At 39.3% G+C, this 21,443-nt stretch overlaps 1 protein-coding gene across 1 annotated transcript in view; it reads left to right on the forward strand.

The window, feature by feature from the left end:
• The window catches only part of Spta1 (spectrin alpha, erythrocytic 1), a 71,162-nt gene that overhangs the window by 19,343 nt on the left and 30,376 nt on the right, over nucleotides 1-21,443 (forward strand). The window contains exons 16-30 of the mRNA XM_006993711.4: nucleotides 793-974; nucleotides 1,501-1,744; nucleotides 3,095-3,217; nucleotides 5,760-5,977; nucleotides 6,980-7,072; nucleotides 9,912-10,049; nucleotides 11,608-11,759; nucleotides 12,981-13,167; nucleotides 14,042-14,143; nucleotides 15,893-15,984; nucleotides 17,060-17,204; nucleotides 17,874-18,055; nucleotides 18,344-18,443; nucleotides 18,534-18,731; nucleotides 20,241-20,384. Coding sequence (XP_006993773.1) covers nucleotides 793-974; nucleotides 1,501-1,744; nucleotides 3,095-3,217; nucleotides 5,760-5,977; nucleotides 6,980-7,072; nucleotides 9,912-10,049; nucleotides 11,608-11,759; nucleotides 12,981-13,167; nucleotides 14,042-14,143; nucleotides 15,893-15,984; nucleotides 17,060-17,204; nucleotides 17,874-18,055; nucleotides 18,344-18,443; nucleotides 18,534-18,731; nucleotides 20,241-20,384 — 2,300 coding nt within the window. The remainder of the gene's footprint in view (nucleotides 1-792; nucleotides 975-1,500; nucleotides 1,745-3,094; nucleotides 3,218-5,759; nucleotides 5,978-6,979; nucleotides 7,073-9,911; nucleotides 10,050-11,607; nucleotides 11,760-12,980; nucleotides 13,168-14,041; nucleotides 14,144-15,892; nucleotides 15,985-17,059; nucleotides 17,205-17,873; nucleotides 18,056-18,343; nucleotides 18,444-18,533; nucleotides 18,732-20,240; nucleotides 20,385-21,443) is intronic.

Raw genomic sequence — 21,443 nt, forward strand, 5'->3', positions numbered from 1 at the left:
AGTTTAGAAAATGTGGTGTTTGGATTTGAATCTCATCCAAAGAAGGGTCTGTACAATGTAAGTGTTGACAACTAACAAGTAGAACTACATTTCACCAGACTATGTAGCTTATTGTTTATGTTTTGATAACATCTCTGTATTTAAAACCAAATGCCCCCAAAATTAGTACTAACTTAAGATGACTTCGTCTATAATGGGATGTGAGATTGTAACACGAATCTTAAATTGTCTTATTAAACAGATATTGGGGTAACTTCTGAAAGATCAGAGGAATAGGACAAGCCAAAACCAACCTTACTTTACCTACTTCCTCTAAACCCATGCCTATATTCCTTTCTGTTCTGCTAACTCATTTTCTCTCTCCGCCCAACTACATCACTTCCTCTTCCTGGCCAGCTATGTCACTTCCTGTCTATCTGTACAGGATTCCAGACCTTTATGGTTAACTAGTGTTGGAATTTAAGGCATGTGCCACCACACCTGACTCTGTTCCCAGTGAGGCCGTGAACTCACAGAAATCCAAATGGATTCTTGCCTCCCGAGTGATAGGACAAAAGGCATGTGCTACCATTGCCTAACTTCTATGTTTAATATAGTGGCTGGCTTTATCCTCTGATCTTCAGATAAACTTTATTTGGGACACAGATAAAATATCACCACATGAGATGGTTCTCTAATTTTTCTCTTTGGAATGCCCAAATATATTTCTCCCTAAGTTAAGGGATGGAGTATTATAGTGTACAGAAAAAAATCCATAATTCTCTGTGTCTTTTACCTGATATCCTCCCCTAGGGACTCAGCTACATGAAGCTAACCAGCTGCTACAGTTTGATAACAATGCAGAAGACCTGAAGAACTGGCTAGAGGATGTAGAATGGCAGGTTACCTCTGAAGATTATGGGAAAGGCCTGGCAGATGTGCAGAATCTACTGAGGAAACATGGACTTCTGGAGTCAGCTGTGGCTGCTCGTCAGGTTTTTAGTTTTTTGATAATTGTTGAAAACTGGACATATACTCTATGCATATGCATAATCTATAATTATTATTATTCCTACTAAGTTATCAGGAAACCAAAGGAAATTTTTCAAAAACTTAATTGGTGAACTGCCTCTTTCCAATAACTCCCAAGTCCTTTCATTCTCCTGAGCATGTCCACTAGAAACTGATGACCAATGTAAGCACTTACTGACTCTTCTAAATATCATGCCAATTTCTCAGTCTAGAATCCTAGGCTTTTTTAGACAGCCACTTCTCATTCACTCATTTGTAGCTCATTTCACATTAGTCTGTATCAATACTATCACCTATAATGTAAGAGCTACCTATGCTGGTATTCTGTATCCATGTAATCTTACTGATCCTTTTGAAAAAATATTATAGTCCTACCTTCACAGAACATTAAATTAATAGGACCCCAATTTTCAGTATTTGAAAAATCTTATCTCATCCATTTTTTATAAATTATGTAATTTCCTAACACACATTGTTTTTCTCCACCAGAATCAAGTGGACAATATCACAGACTTGGCTCTTCATTTTGAAGAAATAGGCCATCCTGACTCTGGGGACATCCGTGCAAGGCAGGAATCCTTGGTGTCCCGCTTTGAAGCTCTGAAAGAGCCATTGGCCACGAGGAAGAAGAAACTCATTGACCTACTCAAGCTACTGCAGATTTGCAGAGATTCAGAAGATGAGGAGGCCTGGATCCAGGAGACTGAACCTTCAGCAGCTTCCACCCATCTCGGTCAGTGCAACATAATCAGACTGAGCAGTCAGGAAAGGACCAAGTTCTCCAGATTGAGAGAACAAGATACGGCAGTGACGGGATAAAAGTTTACTCTTGGCTCTTCCACACCAGACTCAGGAAACTTTGTTCTGACCTCCATCAATGTTTAATATTTAAAAATTGTGCCAACAGATTCACCTTATAAGATGGACATGAACAGTGGCCTGAATTCAGACCTTTAGGAAGCAGTGGAATGCTTAGCTTTCTGAAGATGGAGCTGAAATCTGTTTTGTCGATAGTTCTTTACTGAGAAGTAATGGATAATGCTTGAAGTATCAAATATATTTGTCTGGGTTATTGGTGACCCTTTGAGAATTATATGACCTACCACAAAGATTCAAAAGTAAAGTGTAGACATACAATTGTCTTACAGTTTAGAACTTATTAATTCATAAGTGTGACTTCCAGGATAGTTGCCTTGATGTTCAGGAAAAGCACACACAAATATTGCACAACTTTATGCAGATGTACTGGGAGTATCTATGAAAGGCCATAGAGGGATAAGTCTGCAAAAAGTTCATAAAAAATCCTGATTCTTGTTGAAGCAGCATGAAGAGTGTCTGGAGAGATACTGTTGTTGATTTTTTTACTCTTTTTACTCTTTTGGCTCTTTGTTCTTTTGAGGGGTCCACCACCTAGCTCCCAAATAAATACACATGGTGACTTATTCTTAATTATAAATGCCCAGCCTTAGCTTGGCTTGTTTCTTACCAGCTTTTCTTAAATTAGCCTGTCTACCTTTTGCCTTTGGGCTTTTACCTTCCTCTATTTCTGTATACCTTTCATTATTTCTTACTCCATGGCTTGCTGTATAGCTGGGTGGCTGGCCCCTATGTCCTCCTCCTCCTTTTCTCATTCCTTCTTTTTTTTCCTCCCAGATTATCCTTCTATTTATTCTCTCTGCCTGCCAGCCCCGAATATCCTTTCTCCTGTCTAGCTATTAGCTGTTCAGCTCTTTATTAGACCAATCAGGTGTTTTAGACAGGCAAAATAACAGCTTCACAGAGTTAAACAAATGCAACATAAAATAATGCAACACATCTTTGCATCATTAAACTAATGTTCCACAGCATAAACAAACGTAACACATCTTAAAATAATATTCCACAACATACTGTAGTGCCAGGTACAAGGAAGAAAGTCTGGAAGTTAAAGGGGTTAAGTATGCTGAGGAAGCAGGGAGAGTGAAGATGGATGAAAGTGGTCATATTTGTGTGGTATTAATATTGGGCAGCAGGTGAAGCATGTTTTATAAGCAAGTCCCATTCACAAGGATAATATCAAACCTTGATTTCTTTTTCTCCATAGGCAAGGACTTGGTTGCAGCCAAGAATCTTCTGAACAGACATGAAGTCATTTTGGCAGACATTGCCAGCCATGAGCCACGCATTCGAGTAATAACAGAGAGGGGAAACAAAATGGTAGAGGAAGGTACGTGTGACCCTGATTGATTTGCCCAAAACCTCACCATGACAGACCTGGGGGAAGAAATGTTGATAATCTTAGTACTTAAAGTGAGTTTAAAAATAGATGCCATCACTTTCCAATTTAATAAATTCCCTTTGAGTGTTTCGGATAGAGCAGTATTCATTGTGTTTTTACAATCCTTCTGTAAAAGATGTTCAAACACTTTTGAGAATTATTTATTGCATATCCAAATTCATTAATATAAATCAATTTTAGTCTAAATTATCAATATGCTTCTTGGTGAAGTTGCAGAATTCAAATCTATGTTTCAACGCCTTGTAAAACACGAGACCTTTTTCTATGTAAGGCCTTCCAAATGTCTAAAAGCTTTGCTTCATCATTCCCTTAAATTTTTCATTTTATAAAACTTTATAAAACATGTTTGTCATCCATACTTAGAAAGCTCTACTCTCTAAATAGAATGTTCAGATTTGAGCATCATATGCCAGGTGTGGACAAGCAACCCAGGTTACAATTATTAGTATCTAGTTTTTAAAGGTGTAGGTTGAAATAGAGTTTGCTGAGAAATTTTGAGTTCTGAACTAAGTTATTCAAACCAATGAAATTTATTTTTCTTTATTGTTGTTGTTTAACCATTTGTTTGTTTTATAATTCTATCTTGCCATAGCACGTAACTTTTTGATTCTCTAAATCTCTGACTATAGATGTTGATGTTTTTCTATTTCTTAGTATATGCTCATCAGTTCTTGTTTTATAATGTTTTGGAAGTTTATTGTTATATGCAAATACAACTGAGGCATTTGTCTTTCTGATCACTTGTAATTTCTACAAGATGAAATATCCATCTTTGTTCCCAGAAATATTCCTTCTTTCTGAATCTACTCAATGTTTTTTTAATGTGATCATTTGGTTTGTCTTTTAATTAGTTTTTTCCTCAAAATTTCATGTTTAACTTCTTATATGGTAACTATTGATAGATATAATCATATGTGTGGCAGCTTAATAGGGGTACTCCACATTGTTTTAAGTTTTTATAGGTATTCTGAGAGCAAAACATTGGGTGCGATTATTCTAGGATTTAAAATACATATTTTAATTTATGACAACTTAACCTTAAATAATATAGCACTTCATGTGTAATGAAACATCTTCTAATGCAGTCTTCCATTTTTCATCTTTTTCCTGCTGTTACACATTTTAATTTTGTTACATTGTAAGTCTTTTGATGCTTTAACATTATTTTGACTTTAATTTTCAATTAGCTTTGAATAATATTGATAAATAAGAAATTTCTCTCCATATATTTACCTCTTCTGCTTTTCCTTGCTCCTTTGTGCTGGTCAAGCTTACCATCTGCACTGCTTTCCTCCTACTTGAAGAACTTCTTCTGGAGGTCCTTGTAGTGTGGTCAGCTAACCATAAGTCCCTTTGCTTGTGTTCATATGAAAGTCTTCATTTATTTTACGTTCATTTTTTTTCAAGTGTATTTTCATTACATGTCAAAGTAGCCTCCATAGGCCTTAAAGATGCAAGTATGTTGCCCTTAGAACTGTGGTTTCTGATTTGAAGTCTCATGTTGTCCACTGTCTGCCATGAATCTTCGTTTCCAAGCTACTGAATCTTTCCTCTTTATCATTCATATTTGTTTCTTCAGTATGACAGCCATAGGGCTTCTTGGATCTTCATTGTGATTCTTCAGACAGACTGTACCATTGGACTACTTTAGAGATAAGTCTTGTACTAACATACCTTTCTAATGACCCTACTTTGCGTTAATGGTATCCTTTCAGTTCATTGGGTTGTAGTTTACCTACCTGCAGATTTAGATGAGTCCTAAGGACTGACTGTATGATGGCTGCCTTCACACCACTTTTCATCTTCTCTTTGCATGTATACAAATGACTCATTAGGCAGACATCTTAAGGGACCTCACTGAACATCTTTGAAGCTCCTCCTCTGTGAAGACCCCATCTCTTGTGTTCTCTGTCTCACAAGTTCTAGTTCTTGAATTTCCCATTCACTATCTCATTAACTTGGATTTAGCTTGAGTTAGTTTCCTGGCATAGAACCTCCAAATTATCCAAGACATAAGCTATAGCATCATTAGAGCATGTCTCATCTTTTCCTTTTAGTAATGTTCTGAAAATCATTATACTTTCCATATTGACCAGTTTTGTACTTTTAAGGGAGAATGGAGATCTGCTAGTCCTTCTGCTGAATCTAGAGAACAAATGGTTTTCATACTCTGAGCCTTATAGCACTCATGGTTGTTTTATTTTTGTGTATGTATTTCTTAGCTTAAACCAACTCACTCTCTAATATATATATATATATATATATATATATATATATATATATATATATATCCCACCTATTGCTGCTTAATCTCACTTAAGACATTCCAACTCCCAGAAATTCTATTGTAATCCTTACTAAATTTAGCATCATCTTCTTGCCTCTTGTTTTTCTCCATGGTTTGATGAGGATTAGAACACAACAGCTATGAACCAGGGTCATACTCACTGTGCCTATACCTACTCCACAGGACACTTTGCTGCGGAAGACATAGCATCTAGGGTTGAGAGCTTGAACAAAAATATGGAGTCTCTCCATGCTCGAGCTATTAGAAGGGAGAATGATCTCAAGGCCAGTGTCCAACTCCAACAGTACCTGGCAGATCTGCATGAAGCAGAAGCATGGATTAAGGAGAAAGAACCAATCGTAGACAATAAAAACTATGGAGCTGATGAAGAAGCAGCTGGGGTAAGGTGGGATGGAATGACCATGGTCCAGTGAATAGTCACCAAATTCCATCAAATGCTAGATTATCTCGTTTCAGGGGCGATTTTTTTCTGTTTGCCTTGATCTGCTGTAATATGCCCAAAGTTAATAGAGACCCCAAAGGAACATGACATTTTTTTCTAATCTCATAGAATTCCATAGGTCCTATAAAGAATACTTAAATCCAAAATCTGTGATCAAAGATTTATATCTGTCCCAGTCCTATTCTGAACTTCTCAGTCACCCAGAGTCACTTCTATAGGCTAACTATACCTTTAAAATGGGAACCTCAGGGTTGGAGAGATGGCTCAGAGTTTAAGAGCACTGGCTCTTTTTCCAGAGGTCCTGAGTTCAAATCCCAGCATTGTGAGATGGTGGCTCACAACCATCTACAATGAGGTCTGGTGCCCTCTTCTGGCCTGCAGGCTGAACACTCACTATATACACAATAAATAAATAAATGTTTAAAAAAATGGGAACCTTAACTCTTTTATTGAAGAGAAATAAGACAGACATTTTGGGACAGGAGGAACCTTAAGGATCATAATTTCTTTCAATCACTCTTATATCGGATACTATGTTCAGTGTCATATGGAAAGCATCATATTTATAAAGTAAATTTAATTAGCTTTAGAAATAGTGTGTGTTTTAAGTTTTTCTGATATGAATCCTACAGAGTAACATTATCCATAGTATTGTTCACAGTCACACCCTCTCACAGCTGTGATATGCCTTGGTTACAATTTGTGTAACTCTTAGTTAATTTTGATTTGAGCAAAAACATTGAAATTGTTATTCATTTGTTTATTGAAATTTCCTTGAGTCTTGCTTGCAAATGTGATATGAAAAGGAATGTTCTAATACAGAAGTAACTGATTTAACCCAATCACATAATCCATTAATAATAGTCACTGAAACACCTCCCTGGCATTCTTGCTGTTTCTCTGATATTTGCTCTAATTATCTTTCCGTCAATAAATCCAGGCCCTTCTCAAGAAGCACGAGGCCTTCCTGGTGGATCTCAAGGCATTTGGGAACAGCATAAAGGCTTTGAGGGATCAGGCAGAAGCCTGCCAGGTGAGAAGTGCTGGGTTCTGACAGTAATCATACCCTTCACTATAGAGGAACAGAATTCTGTTGCTGACTCATCTTTTTCCCCACTTTCAACAAACCAGAGAAGAATTGCAAAGAAAATACTAGTTCTGTAATTATTTTAGGTAAGAATTCTAACCTCTTAGTAGCATCTACAAAGATGTGTGCCAAAAGAAATTTTCAATAAGCAATAGGTTTGGTAACATACGTTCTGGCTTTCTCTTTTGCTCCTTTTTATCTCTTCTCTCCATACCTTTCATTTTTATTCCCTTATTCTCCTTGCTTTGTGACTTAGTTTTTGTTTGAACACAAGGCTTTTTAAATATAGAGATTCAGGTTTTGATTGAAATAATCCTATCACAAAATTAGTTTTTTAATGGCTAGAAATAGTTTTAAAGTCTATGTATAAGCAGAAAACAAAAATAGGACCACAGTAGAAAAGAACCTTCTGTTCACATGGAACGTGAGTGCCAGGAAAGAGAAACATTTTTATATTCCAGATACGAAAAGGCTCTTTTATAGCCCATAATCTATGAGAATAGATACACCAAGACACAGACAAATCAAGTATATCTGGGCAGTCAGAAACATGGTTAGCTGAGAGTGTTGGCATGCTGAGAAGTGGGGTGAAAGAGGTGTTCAAGAGTGATAAACTTGGAATTAAGTAAATGATAAAACAGTTTATTTCTTATAAGGGCAAAAGGAAAGGAGAGAGAGAGAGAGAGAGAGAGAGAGAGAGAGAGAGAGAGAGAGAGAGAGAGAATAAGGAGAGATTGAGAGTTCACACACTCAGACTAGACACACACTGAGCACAGCAAGTCAACACAGGTTCAAAGCACTCCTGCTTGAACCAGGCTGTACCCAGTAGGTGCCTGGACACAGACAGACAGATTGATACATCACATGTCATGAGGAAATGCTACAGGTGAGGGGCATTAAGTCAGAGAACCCATTATGACAGACTCACCTTCAACAGTAACCTGAAGGGAGCATGCTTAGGAGAGGACAACACTGATCAGAAATTAAAACAGAAAGTGTATCCTGGAACAGAGGGATTTCTTTAAAGAGAAAGAGAGATTTTTTTTTAAGTAATTTGCTGTGTTCACACTTTCTCAAATTCTGTTGCTTTTTCTGTGCTGTGGGTTGTCAATCTCTAAAGCAGAAATTTCGCAATTCCTTAACAAAATGAGTTAAAGACCAAGCAGGTGGGAAAATCTGTTAGTGAAGACCCAGGGAAAGGAGAAAGTAATTACAGACAAAGAATCTATTTTTGTATAAGATTGAAGGGCCCAGTCTTAATACTATACAATTCCAGGGGCCCAGGAGAGATGCTACCATCGGCGCAGGAAAGAATCCAGTTGCACAAAGCTCTTTCGTCCAATTCAATTTCGTCCAATTTGTCAGTCACCATCATTCAGTCACCAGTTCAACTCTCTCCATTCTCTTAAGTCCCTCAGTTCCGATTCGCTCAATGTCACCCTCCTTCTCCTGAGACCGGTCTATATCCTATCCCAAGCAGCAACACCTCATGTTTTGTATACAACACAAGATTGTAGGGGTCCCTGCCAGAGGCTTCCTGGCAATTTTATTTGCAACCCAAAAGGGGAGAGATAAGAGTGGAGTCAGTTAGCAGTTAGAATAAAACAGAAAAGGAATTTATGTGCTAGAAATATATCCTTACTGTGGTTAGGTGAAGGCATTACAAGTCTATCATAAATGTGTTCAACTATAAACTTACAGGTGATAGGGTAGGGAAAGTCTGTAGGTCACTAAAAGTTAAAACTGTCACTTTTTTCCTCTGCTGCCATTTTCCTGACAGGGCAGGGGAAGAGTACTGATAGCTAGTTAATCTGCATCACAGCTTGAAATGCCTGCTGAGAGGAAACCCCTTTGATCTAAGAAGTTCTCTGGGGCCGGGAGAAAGAGGGGGAGGCCTTGATTTACACAAGAAACAAAGCTTGTTCATCTAGAGGGCAGGCACTTGGCCTGTGAGACAGGTTGTCTCAGAGAGGATGCTTTACCTTAGTTCAGGGCAGGGGTGGGGAGGTTGCGGGGGTGTTCAGGTGTCTGATCGATGGTCTGGTAGCTATCTGTTCCTTGCTTGCTTTTTAAGGCTTTGTTTAGGGTTGACTCTATCTTAGGAAGTAGCTCAGGGATGGTATTTGCAAAAGGCAGATACCCAAAACAAATGCTAAAGAGGGGCCTGGAGCTCAGAGGCAGAAGGTTCTGTCTACCTGACTATCCAGATACTTTGAAATGGAGATACACACACACACATACACATTTTAGGAGAATTATGAGCACAAGGAATTCATAGCAAGGCACAACTAAATATTAAGCTGCATAACACCAATAGTCCCTGCTAATTGGCTTTCCACTCAACTGACCCTTGGTCTGGTCAAGGTATAACTTATACTATACATCTTGACTTCTGTTTCATATTCCTGTGGCTCACCACAGTCTATCGTGTTCTCAGGTTTCTGAAATATGGATATATGTGGTCCTTTTGAATCTGCACAGAGGAGTATATTGCCCTTCGCACTAAAGAACAGTAGCATATTGCCCTTCCCACTAGCACATTCAGTGCTTCTGAAAGAATGCCTACATACTGTTGACTGTGTTCATATTTTCCAGTCTTCCAGCTTTCTAATAGGTGCTTCATGGTGCAGCATCCCTGATGATGACCACTGTCAGACCCAGCAGCCACATCAGAACCCCAGCTACCCTCTCCTGGGAGGTGCTGGAAACTGCCCACCATTGGTGAGCTGCACAGGAAAAGACTTGCATTGTGCAACTGATGTCTCCTTTGTTTGTTTTTCCCCAGCAACAGCAGGCAGCACCAGTGGATGAGGCTGGTAGAGAAGCTAGGATCATAGCTTTATTTGACTTTGTGGCCCGCAGCCACAGAGAGGTCAGCATGAAGAAGGGCGATGTCTTAACTCTGCTCAGTTCCATCAACAAGGTAATTTTTCTTAAACTTTCTTACCATCTGTAACATGGCTCTTCCACAGCTCTTTCCTGACTCCACCAGATAGGTGGGGTTTGTTTTTTGTTTGTTTGGTTGGTTGGGTTTTTTGGGGGGAGGCAGGAGGGGTTTGTTTTGTTTTCTTTTTTCAAGACTGGGTTTCTCTTGTAATATTAGCTGTCCTGGAACTCTCGTTCTGTAGACCAGGCTGGCCTCAAACTCACAGAGATCCACATGCTTCTGTGCTGTGGGATGTTCTGTATGACAAATGTGTTGCTCTGATTGGTCAATAAATAAAACACTGATTGGCCAGTGGCTAGGCAGGAAGTATAGGTGGGACTAACAGAGAGGAGAAAAGAAAGAACAGGGAGGCAGAAGGAGTCACTGTCAGCCGCCACCATGACAAGCAGCATGTGAAGATGCCGGTAAGCCACGAGCCATGTGGCAAGGTATAGATTAATAGAAATGGATTAATTTAAGCTATAAGAACAGTTAGCAAGAAGCCTGCCATGGCCATACAGTTTGTAAACAATATAAGTCTCTGTGTTTACTTGTTGGGTCTGAGCAGCTGTGAGACTGGCGGGTGAGAGAGATTTGTCCTGACTGTGGGCAAGGCAGGAAAACTCTAGCTACACTTCTGCTTCCCAAGTGCTGGGATTAAAGGCTCAGATAGGTGTTTTAATGTTCAACAATTAATCCTTTTTTTCTTATAGTTTAAGTAATATTTTTCTCAAAGTATTGTGCAAGAGAGAATGATAGGTAGATAGATAGGTAGGTAGGTACATAGATAGATAGATAGATAGATAGATAGATAGATAGATAGATAGATAGATAGATCTTTGGGGTTTTTTGAGTTCTAGTTAATTTAGCATTAATAAAACAATGAAGCAAAAAAAAACTTATGGAGTTAGCTTGAAGATATATAAGGGTTGAGCAACCATATAATTGTTTTTGTATATACAGGACGAAATTGTCCTTTTCTTCTCATATACTTGCTTGTTCCTCTTCTGTGACAGGATTCCTAGTGAGTAAAACAACATTTTTAGGGTTAGGAGAAGCCTGGTGAAAAACAATATGTACCTTGGTCCCAGGCACTTGGAAGGCTGAGGGAATCAGCATAGGGAGGACTTCTGGTCAAGGTCGGCAAGCAGGCAACAGTTTACTCAATATGGGGATCCAGGACCCTACATAGTGCCTTGGAAGTGGGATGTGAGGAATCAATTGTCACACACTGCTATCAAACATAGATCCCACCCCCAAGAAGGCAAACTGATTCCTGAGGAGCAAAGTAGCCCCTCACTGGTTTTCAAGCACCACGCCCATCTGACATCAGATACCACATTCATTGATTTCCTGGGCTGACCTCTACAAATTCTTGCAGCCCTTCTTCAACTCTTTCTATAATGCATGGAAATTATGTGCCATCCGTGAGTGATGCTTAGCCCTCATCAGCCAGCTGTTCCTGTTCCTGGGGTCTGTTGTGAGAGCTGAAGACTCCATGGTTTGTGACTTTTTGAAGGATGAAGGAAGGAGTGTGAATCTGTCCTCCCTTTAGGACTGGTGGAAGGTTGAAGCTGATGATCACCAGGGCTTTGTGCCAGCAAACCACGTCAGGAAACTGGCCCACGATGAGCTACCTGGATTCCCACAGCGACGACAAGAAGAGCCAATCAATATTCCCCAGCGCCAGCAGCAGATAGAGAGCCTGTAAGTGCACAGGATGGAGGCTTTGATGGGGATTGGCACATGAAAGGACCTGCTTTCCTCTCATGACCCTGTCTCTTTCAGTTCCGAGATGTAAATTCGTAAGTATTAACCTTCACACAATTTAGTTTGTATATGATGAAAGGAAATTCCAGGAGCATTAATTGTCTCAGTGTCAGACACTTTCTGAAGCCATGTCTTCCAACTCATTGGCCAGCTTCCTTCTAAGTCTCCAGACATTCATAAGAATGTTGCATACTCTTTCATATCTAGCTGGCATGTAAAATTTCTCAAAACACACTTTTTTCACCCATTGATACTTTAAAGGTTCTTTTTTTTTAAAAAAAAAAAAAAGATTTATTTATTTATTATGTATACAGCATGTATGACTGCATGCCAGAAGAGGGCACCAGATTTCATTACAGATGGTTGTGAAACACCATGTGGTTGCTGGGAACTGAACTCAGGACCTCTGGAAGAGCAGTCAGTGTCCTTAACCTCTGAGCCATCTCTCCAACCCACTTCAAGGGTTCTTAATTAAAATATTGATACATAATTTCTTTCCCTTTCCCCTCTACCTCCTCCAACTTCTCCATGTCCTCCTACCAACCCTCAAATTGATGGCCTATTTTTCTTTGATTATAGATACACAGATGATAGATAGGCAAACATGTAAATAAAACCTGCTAAATATATTTTTGCTAGGTGTATATGATTTCATGGCTGATCATTTTCTATTGGATAGTCAATGAGGAGACTTATCCCTGGGAGAGGCTAATTCTTCCTCTCTCAGCTGTCATGAGTTGCTGTAGTTCTTTGTCTAAGGGTATGACTGCATGAGATATTTTCCCTTCAGAGTTAGCATGTCTAATGGTAATGTTCAGGTCTTGTTTAGAAAGCTATTTCTAGAAGATATAGTCTCAGAAAAGGCTTCCTGGTCCTCTGGCTCTTACAGTCTTTCTGCCATCTCTTCCAGGATGTTCCCTAAGCCTTGGGTGCAGGAGACACTTCAGTTTTTACATGTAATACTCTTCACCCCTCTGCTCTTCATGTCTGTTTTATTCCCATTTTATTTCTCTTCTTTTTTACTGATCTTATTTTAATTTATTCTTTTTTCCTTTCCTTCCATTTCTTCCTTTAGTTTTCTCATCCAGGCTCTAATTTTTTATGCTTTCTCTGTTTTTCAACCCATTATTTTCCAACCTTCTCAATTTCTCCACTAAGCTACCATTCCCTCCTGGACCGAGCAGAAGAGCGAAGGCGTCGCCTGCTGCAACGTTACAATGAGTTTCTGCTGGCCTATGAGGCGGGAGACATGCTGGACTGGATCCAAGAGAAAAAGGCAGAGAATACCGGGGTGGAACTGGATGATGTCTGGGAGCTGCAGAAGAAGTTTGATGAATTTCAGAGGGTAAGCGAGGGGACTTTGCTTAAATGTCTCTTTTGGAGGTGTTTGTTTTGTATTTGTTAAAAATTCTCCACAGTTTTTGAGACTTCTACAAGTTAATACCCCCAATGGTTGTTAATAACTAGAAAGCAAAGATATCTGAAACTAGACAATTTAACTTTTCAACTTCAGTGCCTGGCTCTCTGAAAATCTGCTAGGGAGTTGAGGGACACACACACACACACACACACACACACACACACACACACCCTACCCCCTGCCGCCACTGCTGTGATTCTTCAAAATTTGCCCTATAACATACTGTACTGCTGAATCCCAAACTGAGATGGAGTGTCACAGGACTCATGTGGACTCCAAATATGAAGCATCAGTTGAGATGGAAAGTGAAGTGACCTGATTTCACAGTCAGAAAATTACTATTTACCTCCTGAGAACTCTTTCATCAATTTTTCCTCACTCATATTTATTTTATTATCTCAAATAGAACAAAGAATAAATGTGCTTCATCCTGTCTTTTCCTTTTGCAATTCTCCATGTGGCAATATACATATATATTGGCATGTAGATATATACCTGAGGTATAAAATGTTTTGATAATATAAATAAATACATGGAAAATAATTTAAGGAATTTAAGATAAATAGATACACTTCAGACTCTAAATAAATGGTGGTTCTGGCAAATTTTGGATGGCTGTTGAGTGTCAGTGTGTTTAAGGGCACAATGCAGTGGCAAATGAGAGAACAGCATGTATATCACAAATTATATTAGCCATTTGCTTCAGTAACATTTAAGTAAATGTAGGCCCAGGTGGCAGGCATGTATGGAAGGTCTAGAAATAAGATTTATAGTGCTTTGGATACATTTTCTTATCCAGGATCTGAAGAGCAATGAACCTCGGCTCAACGATATCAACAAGGTGGCTGACGAATTGCTATTTGAAGATCTCCTAACACCAGAAGGTGCTCACATACGGCAGGTAATCACAAGCTTTGTCTATCCCTCTGCAATGCCAGCTGGACTCTGGAGTCCTCACTTCAATGAGTCCTCATTGGTTGATTTAGCTTTGTATTCCAAAAACCAGGATGGAAAGGCAGTATGAAACTGGTTGTAGAAAAGGCCAAGGAGAGCAGACCAAATAGTCCAGCCAATTTTATTGGTTCAGAGAACTTTAATAAACCAGATTTACTTAGTGACATATTTCAAATATCTTCTATGTTCTTGCACATAATTTTGGAGTGTGAAGAACAAAAATTCTGAGACAATAAATTCCTATTTAGATTCAAGAGGCAGTATTAGGATGCTTAGTGACTACAGAGATGTTCCATTGGTAAAGGACTTATTGAACAAATCATGAACACCTAATTTTGGATCTCCAGAACACATTTGACAACCAAACACCAAAGAACATGGTTTTAGTCCCAGCAATAGGAGAGGGTGGGTGGACATAGGGGGAGTCTCCAGAGCTGGTTGTCTAGTCAAATTGATGAGCTCTGAGTTCAGTGGGAGACCCTGTCTCAAAAAATAAGCTGGGGAATAACTGAAGAAGACACCCAACATCAACTTGTGGTCTGCAGATGCACATCTATGCATATACATGTGCACATGTATACTCATATGCACACATGCAAAAACACGTCACACACACACACACACACACACACACACACACACACACACCGAAAAATGAAGTTTAGAAGATGTTGCACTGGGCATCAGGAAAGTTGGATTTAGTCTTGGCTTAACCCTATCTATGTGTTCTTTGTAAAAACTGCTGAATTTGAAAGTACCTTGGTGACTTCGTAAAACAATCTTCAAATATCCTTTCAACTTATATTACTTGGTTCTAACAAATGGATCATGAAATTCCTATCTTATGACCTTACCCAAAATTAGATATTTTGTATTGAAGTTTTAAGCTATATACAATTTAACTAGCCTGTAAAATCTGTAAAAAATGGACCTGTACTCACCTACCTCTTTACTGCCGAGCACACACTAAAATTTCAGTGCTCAGATACAAGAAAGCAAAGATAGTACACACAAGAGACTGGTGATTGTGGGAAGAGGCTAGTCAAGAAAGTTTACTAGAAGTGATTGGTTTTGAGAAGCATAAATGAAGGAGAATTTAAATGTCTCTTTCATCGTTTGTAGAGATAGGGGTGGGGTTCTTCACCTGCATTGTGTTTTGAGCTGCAGTTCTATTATAAATTTGATGAGGATTTATTGTAAAGACCAGTCTTGCAGTCTTGGTTTTTATAAACCAGTAAGGATGACTTCACTTCCTCTTTCTTATGGTAGTTTTCCTGAAATTGAACATAGAAGGAAGAGATATAAAAACAGTGTACTTATCCCCTACAGGAAGCAAGCAAGGCATTGTAAGGCTACTTCTGCTTTTGAATTCAAAATGCAGAAAGCTATTTTTGACCTAAATAAATGAGCTAACATCCAACTGCCAAGTCAATGCTTTTAACTGATTTTTAAAGGTTCTAATGTGCCCTTTGTGACAATAGGCATTTATACTTGCCCTAGGGCTAGTGGTCCTACATATAACATCAGCTGGGATGAAAGGAAATCCCTTCCTCTGTGGCACTGTCTTAAAACTATGCCAGAGAGAAGCAGAGCTATATACATTCTGAAGAGCTACCAGGAAAGCAGGAGGTGACATGCCAACATGAAGCTGTCTGAACTAGCTCTCTGACTAAATCCATATGTCTACTTCTTTAAGGAGTTGAACACCCGCTGGCATTCCTTGAAGAGGCTGGCCGATGAACAGCATCAGCTGCTAAGCAGTGCCCATGCTGTTGAGATGTTTCACAGGTAAGCACCTTAATGCCTGAATGGTGCTGCTCCACTGCAGCCCCCTCACTGTGGGTCCTTAAGTCTAGTCACTGTGGAGAAAAAAAGATAGTATATAGCCCTCTTCCTCAAAAAGAGACAGTTTACTAACAGACAAGATTTTTTTTTTTCAGCAGATTTTCCTCACCTGACACACCGGATACTCCAAGATAACCAAGTTCAATATTCAATTAGGCATCGCATATAATTTGAAATTCAGATATGATTCTATAACAGAGAATCAAGTTTGGAGTATAAATCGGGCTTAGGTCATTTTGCTCTTGAACTAGAAACAGAAGGTAAACAGCAGCAGATATCATACCTCATATATATATATATATATATATATATATATATATATGATATATATATATATAATTTATTCTCTCATACAATGCATCCTGACCACAGCCTCCCCTCCCTCAGGCCCTCCCAGACCCTCCCACCTCCCTTCTCCCTCAAAACCACTGCTCCACCATTTCCCTTCAAAAAGGAGATTTTCCAATAATATCAACCACTCTTAATCTACTCTCACAATCTTTTTAATGCTTCATTCTCAAATTCACATCTATACTAAGAAACACACACACACACACACACACACACACACACACACACACACACACACACCACTTATAAGTAAATAATGATGCAAACAAAAGAGAAACTGAATAATTTCCTGCAAATGAATATGGTTTTGAGGATGCAAAAAGAAAACAGAGACATGGATGGGCCTGGCTATTGAGAATGGCTTACATTGCAAAGACGTGAAATGTATTGTTTAACGAAGTGTCTCTGCAGTTAGTGTACCAGGTTCAAACTTGAGCTCCACCATCTGACAATGATAGCATCCTGAGGAATATTTAAACTCCTGTTTTCTGATACATAGAATGGAAATAATAACAATATCTATGCCTCTAGATCAAAGCAGCCTAAATGCTAGTATATCACAAAGGATGAGAATGATGTTGAAGGTGATGGTGGTGGTGGCCTCCTTGTGAGCCAGCCTTCTACGGCACATTATTACTCCTATATTCTTTACTCTTTTGTGTTCCAGAGAAGCAGATGATATCAAGGAACAGATTGACAAGAAATGTCGGGCTCTTAATGCTGCTGACCTTGGTTCTGACCTGCTCAGTGTCCAGACCCTCCAGAGGCAGCATGAGGTCTTTGAGAGAGACATCATCCCCCTGGGAGAAAAGGTGAGAAATATGTTTTCAATCTTTCTCAATACTTTCTCCAAGTTTATGCCTGTAACAGTTAGTGTGCCTTTCTTTGGTTCTCTTGTCAAACCCATTATTCTTATTCGCTTTTAAATTTTGCATTATACTAATTTTTATACACTCTCCCTCCGGAAAAAAAATTAAATTATCATTCTTCCATGTCCATTAACATAGGAAAAACTCTATTGAACTTTTATTGTCTAAATGAATAGTTTATATTCCTTTGCCTCCTTAGAGAATGTCAAGTGAATAGACTTGTAGCCAACTGAGGAAACAAATGCCTAGGAGAAAATGAATATTCATACCCAGTAAAGTCAGACTATGTCTAGATATTGGGAAGTGTTTCCTCAGTCACTAATTAAATAAGATTATTCCTACTTCAAAGCTGAAAAGACTGAAATTTTCCAAATACATTGGAGGCAACCTATAGCTTGGCATCATCATGCAGAGCACAAAGAATATCTTCATGTGAAGAATTAAAACCCCGGGATTGCAGAATTGAAGTATTGCTGAGGAGCAGGATCACTCATCTCCTCTTCTATATAAATTCTTTAAAAACAAAACAAACAAACAAACAAAACAGCAAAGGCAATTTTTCCCAGTTCAGAGAAATACCATGTGGTTATCAGAATACTTCTGTTTATCCAGGTGACCACATTGGGGGAGACAGCTGAGCGTCTCTGTGAGTCCCACCCAGATGCCACTGAGGACCTGCAGAAGCAGAAAACAGAGCTGAATGAGGCCTGGGATACCCTACAAAGTCTTACAAATGATCGAAAGGAGAGTCTAAATGAGGCCCATAAGTTCTTCCTCTTCCTCAGCAAGGCCAGGTAAAGCTCAAAAGGCTGACATTCAACAGGCATGCTGGGTTATGAAGACAATGTCCAAGTGTCATCTCCAGTAAGGCACAGAAAAACCAGGTTTAATGCTCGAAGCCCTAAAATACTGTTGCTTTAAGGAATGTGAAGTAAATAGGCCAACTAAGAAAGCTCCTATATAGTACATATTATATACTAGGTGTTGCCAGAAGAGGAGTTTGGGGCATGGATTTTCTTTCTGCTGGAGGCAGAGAAGAATAAGGATAACTATGATTTATCCTAATATATTTACTTCTACAGTGATCTAGAGAATTGGATCAAAGCCATTGGTGGCATAATATCATCACCGGAGCTGGCTGAGGACTTAACTGGCACAGAGATCTTGCTGGAGCGACACCAGGTACAGCTACTAGCCTTGAATGTAAAACTCTCTTCTCACTTCAAAAGTTCCTACAGTCCTCAACCAGCACCTTTCCTACTTTCTCCACAGGAGCATCATGATGAAATGAAGGCAGAAGACCCCACCTTCCAGGCCTTACAGGACTTTGGCAAGGAACTTATAGACAAAGATCACCGTAACAGCTATGAAATTGAAAACACTCTTTGGGATATTAAATTAAAGAGAGACGAGTTGGAGAAGGGTTGGGAAAACCGCAAGAAGATGCTAGACCAGTGCTTAGAACTTCAGGTACAGCATCTTCTGGATAGTTGAGGTTTTTGCCTCAGTTCCTTGAGAATGGTTTTATATGTTGATTGTGGGCATCCACTGTGTTAAGCTCTGTGAGCTTTAAACACCAGTATCTCTTGATTGTTTCATACTGTACTCCGTGTTGTTAGACTGAGCATCCTTATGTTCTGTGTTCTTGTTCCTGTTAAAAGAGACAAATCAGTGTCTATGAAATGGCTCAGTGGGTAAAGGTATTTGCTGAACAAGCCCGATGACCTAAGTTATACTCCAGAACACATGTAGAGGGGAGAGCTGACACCACTAAGTTGTCCATGATTTTCACATGCACACCATGGAAACACCCTCGCCCCCTCCACACATACAACCTCACTCTCATATACACACAGGCTTACTTATTGGTGAAATTATTAAGGCCACTCCATGTAGTTAAAAGGAAGATTTATTTAGTGGGTAACTTACAAATGAAGGGATAGGTAGGTCACGGGGTCTGGGGAAGGTGTATCGCAGTCTAGCGGTGTTCTCTGGAGCTCTGCTCGGTCAACCTACACCATCAAGGGTCCAGGAACAGAGAGAGTGCTGGCCCATCCAGATCTCGGGTCTCCAGGTGCCTCCCTTGACCCTGCCTTGTAGGTGTGACAGTTGCCGAAGCCTCATTGGGGGTTGGAACTTCCAGATCAAAGCTGGAATGGCTACCCACTATACTTACTACTAATAATAATAATAAAAATAAATAAATGAAATTTTAAAAACTAAAAGCTTTTTTAAAAGAGAGAGAAAAAGAAGATGGTAGTCAGTCTTGTACATGAATGGGATGATTAATGACTTACTATTAAGTAATTAGCTGAAGGATTAGTTTTCATTAAGAACTGCTTGTGCAGGTCATAGTACTACAAATATCATTAGAGTTTCTTTATATAAGAAGTGCAGATCATTGTAATATAGGAGATGTTTACTAATAAAATTGAATGAATGAATGCTTTGAAGATAAAGAGGAAGGCATGATCACAAAGTTTGAGGAAAGTGTATGGAAATATCAGACACATCTGCAGATAATATTTGACAAAGTTTTAAATAAATAACCAGCTTAAAGTTAGATGCATAAATCTAAAATCTCAGAACTTAGATCAGTACTTCATGGTTATTGTCAGCTGCATACTGAATTTGATGTCATCCTAGGCTACCTAATACTCTGTCTCAAATTTTAATGGAGAGAGGGGGGAGAGAAGGAGAGAATGCCAGTCAGTAGCTCCTAGATGTACCATATAGAGAAAGCATCCTCACATTTACTACATTGACTATGGCGCATAAAACACATAAGGTATGTTTGAAGCAAAAAGTAAAGTGACAGTATACTTAAGATTCATTAAAAGAATGCTTCATGAGAGACTTCAACAGCCCTGGCAAGATGCTTTGTGTCATAACCACTGAAGAGGAATAAGATCATTTCCTTGGCCCATGTAGAATAACCATATGCATGCCTCTGATTTCACCTACTCACCCCCACTACAGTTGTTCCGAGGGAACTGTGAACAGGTTGAGAGCTGGATGGTGGCACGTGAGAATTCCCTGAGGTCAGACGACAGGGACCACTTAAACAGTCTACAAGCTTTGATGAAGAAACGGGATGATTTGGACAAAGCAATCACTACCCAGGTAAAAATAAATATAAAAATTCCGATAACAACTATGTTGGGAGCCGTATGGCCTAGTTTCAGATCAGCATATAAACACTTGTCCAATGGACCTCCATGAGGCAAGGCCCTTGGAGATGGTCTCTCAATTGGCCAAGACCAGTGGACCTTGAAACAGCACAGAATACTGCTAGGAACACATAGCCTACACACTCTCTTATCTCTCATGATATTGATGATTCTCTTGGATGCTTTTAGTTTCACTTTGTCAGTCACACATGGGACAGATGTAATCATTCCTGGAAAGCCTATTTTTTTTTCTCCAGTATTTTCTAAAATTCTTTGGGAACTGAAGCTTCTCATGTTTCTTATAGAGACGCTTAGGCATGCAGGACCCTTTTGTAGGACAAGAGAGCAGTTAGTGAAATACAAGCTTACTGTACGCAAGAAGTTTACAGCAGATCATCCCTATTTCTGTAAATACACTTTATTAAGTTTTAAATGATATTGATCTTGAGAATGTGTGCCTAAGTTTATCACCTTTTAACTTTATAAGGACAGGATGTGCCTGGCTTAATATTCAGCCAAGCTAACAAAATCCTGAGCATTGTTTTTGGTTTAAAAGCTGTTTTGATGTGTAAGTTTGGGCGGGGAGAATGTATTTTTTTTTAACCAGAGGTTAATCCTAGAGGCTGGATAAAACATGCTTGTTTTTGAAGTATAAATAAACATGGCTAAAGCTATTTGGGGCCGGCCATTTGTGTGAAATTCATCTGGTGTTCAGACACAGTTCTTTTTCTGCTGATGTTATGCCCAGATCTTGGGGACCCCCCAAAAGACCACCATGGAGACCGAATTCCATATGTACAAGCAAAGAGCTTTTATTTTCAAGCTCCAGGCCTTGGTCTGTCTGTCCCTTACAGTGGTGAGAGCAGAGAGCCCTGAGCCCATTCAGGGTAGGTTTTTTATCATAGCAGAGGTTGGGGTGAGGGGATTTCCAGGGTTCAGGACCCTGATTGGCTGACAATTGTCTAGGGGTATCTGTAAAACAAAAATAGGTGTGTGATAGACTCAGGAACAT

The sequence above is a fragment of the Peromyscus maniculatus genome, chromosome 11 (genome assembly GCF_049852395.1).
Source record: "Peromyscus maniculatus bairdii isolate BWxNUB_F1_BW_parent chromosome 11, HU_Pman_BW_mat_3.1, whole genome shotgun sequence".
NCBI lineage: Eukaryota > Metazoa > Chordata > Mammalia > Rodentia > Cricetidae > Peromyscus > Peromyscus maniculatus.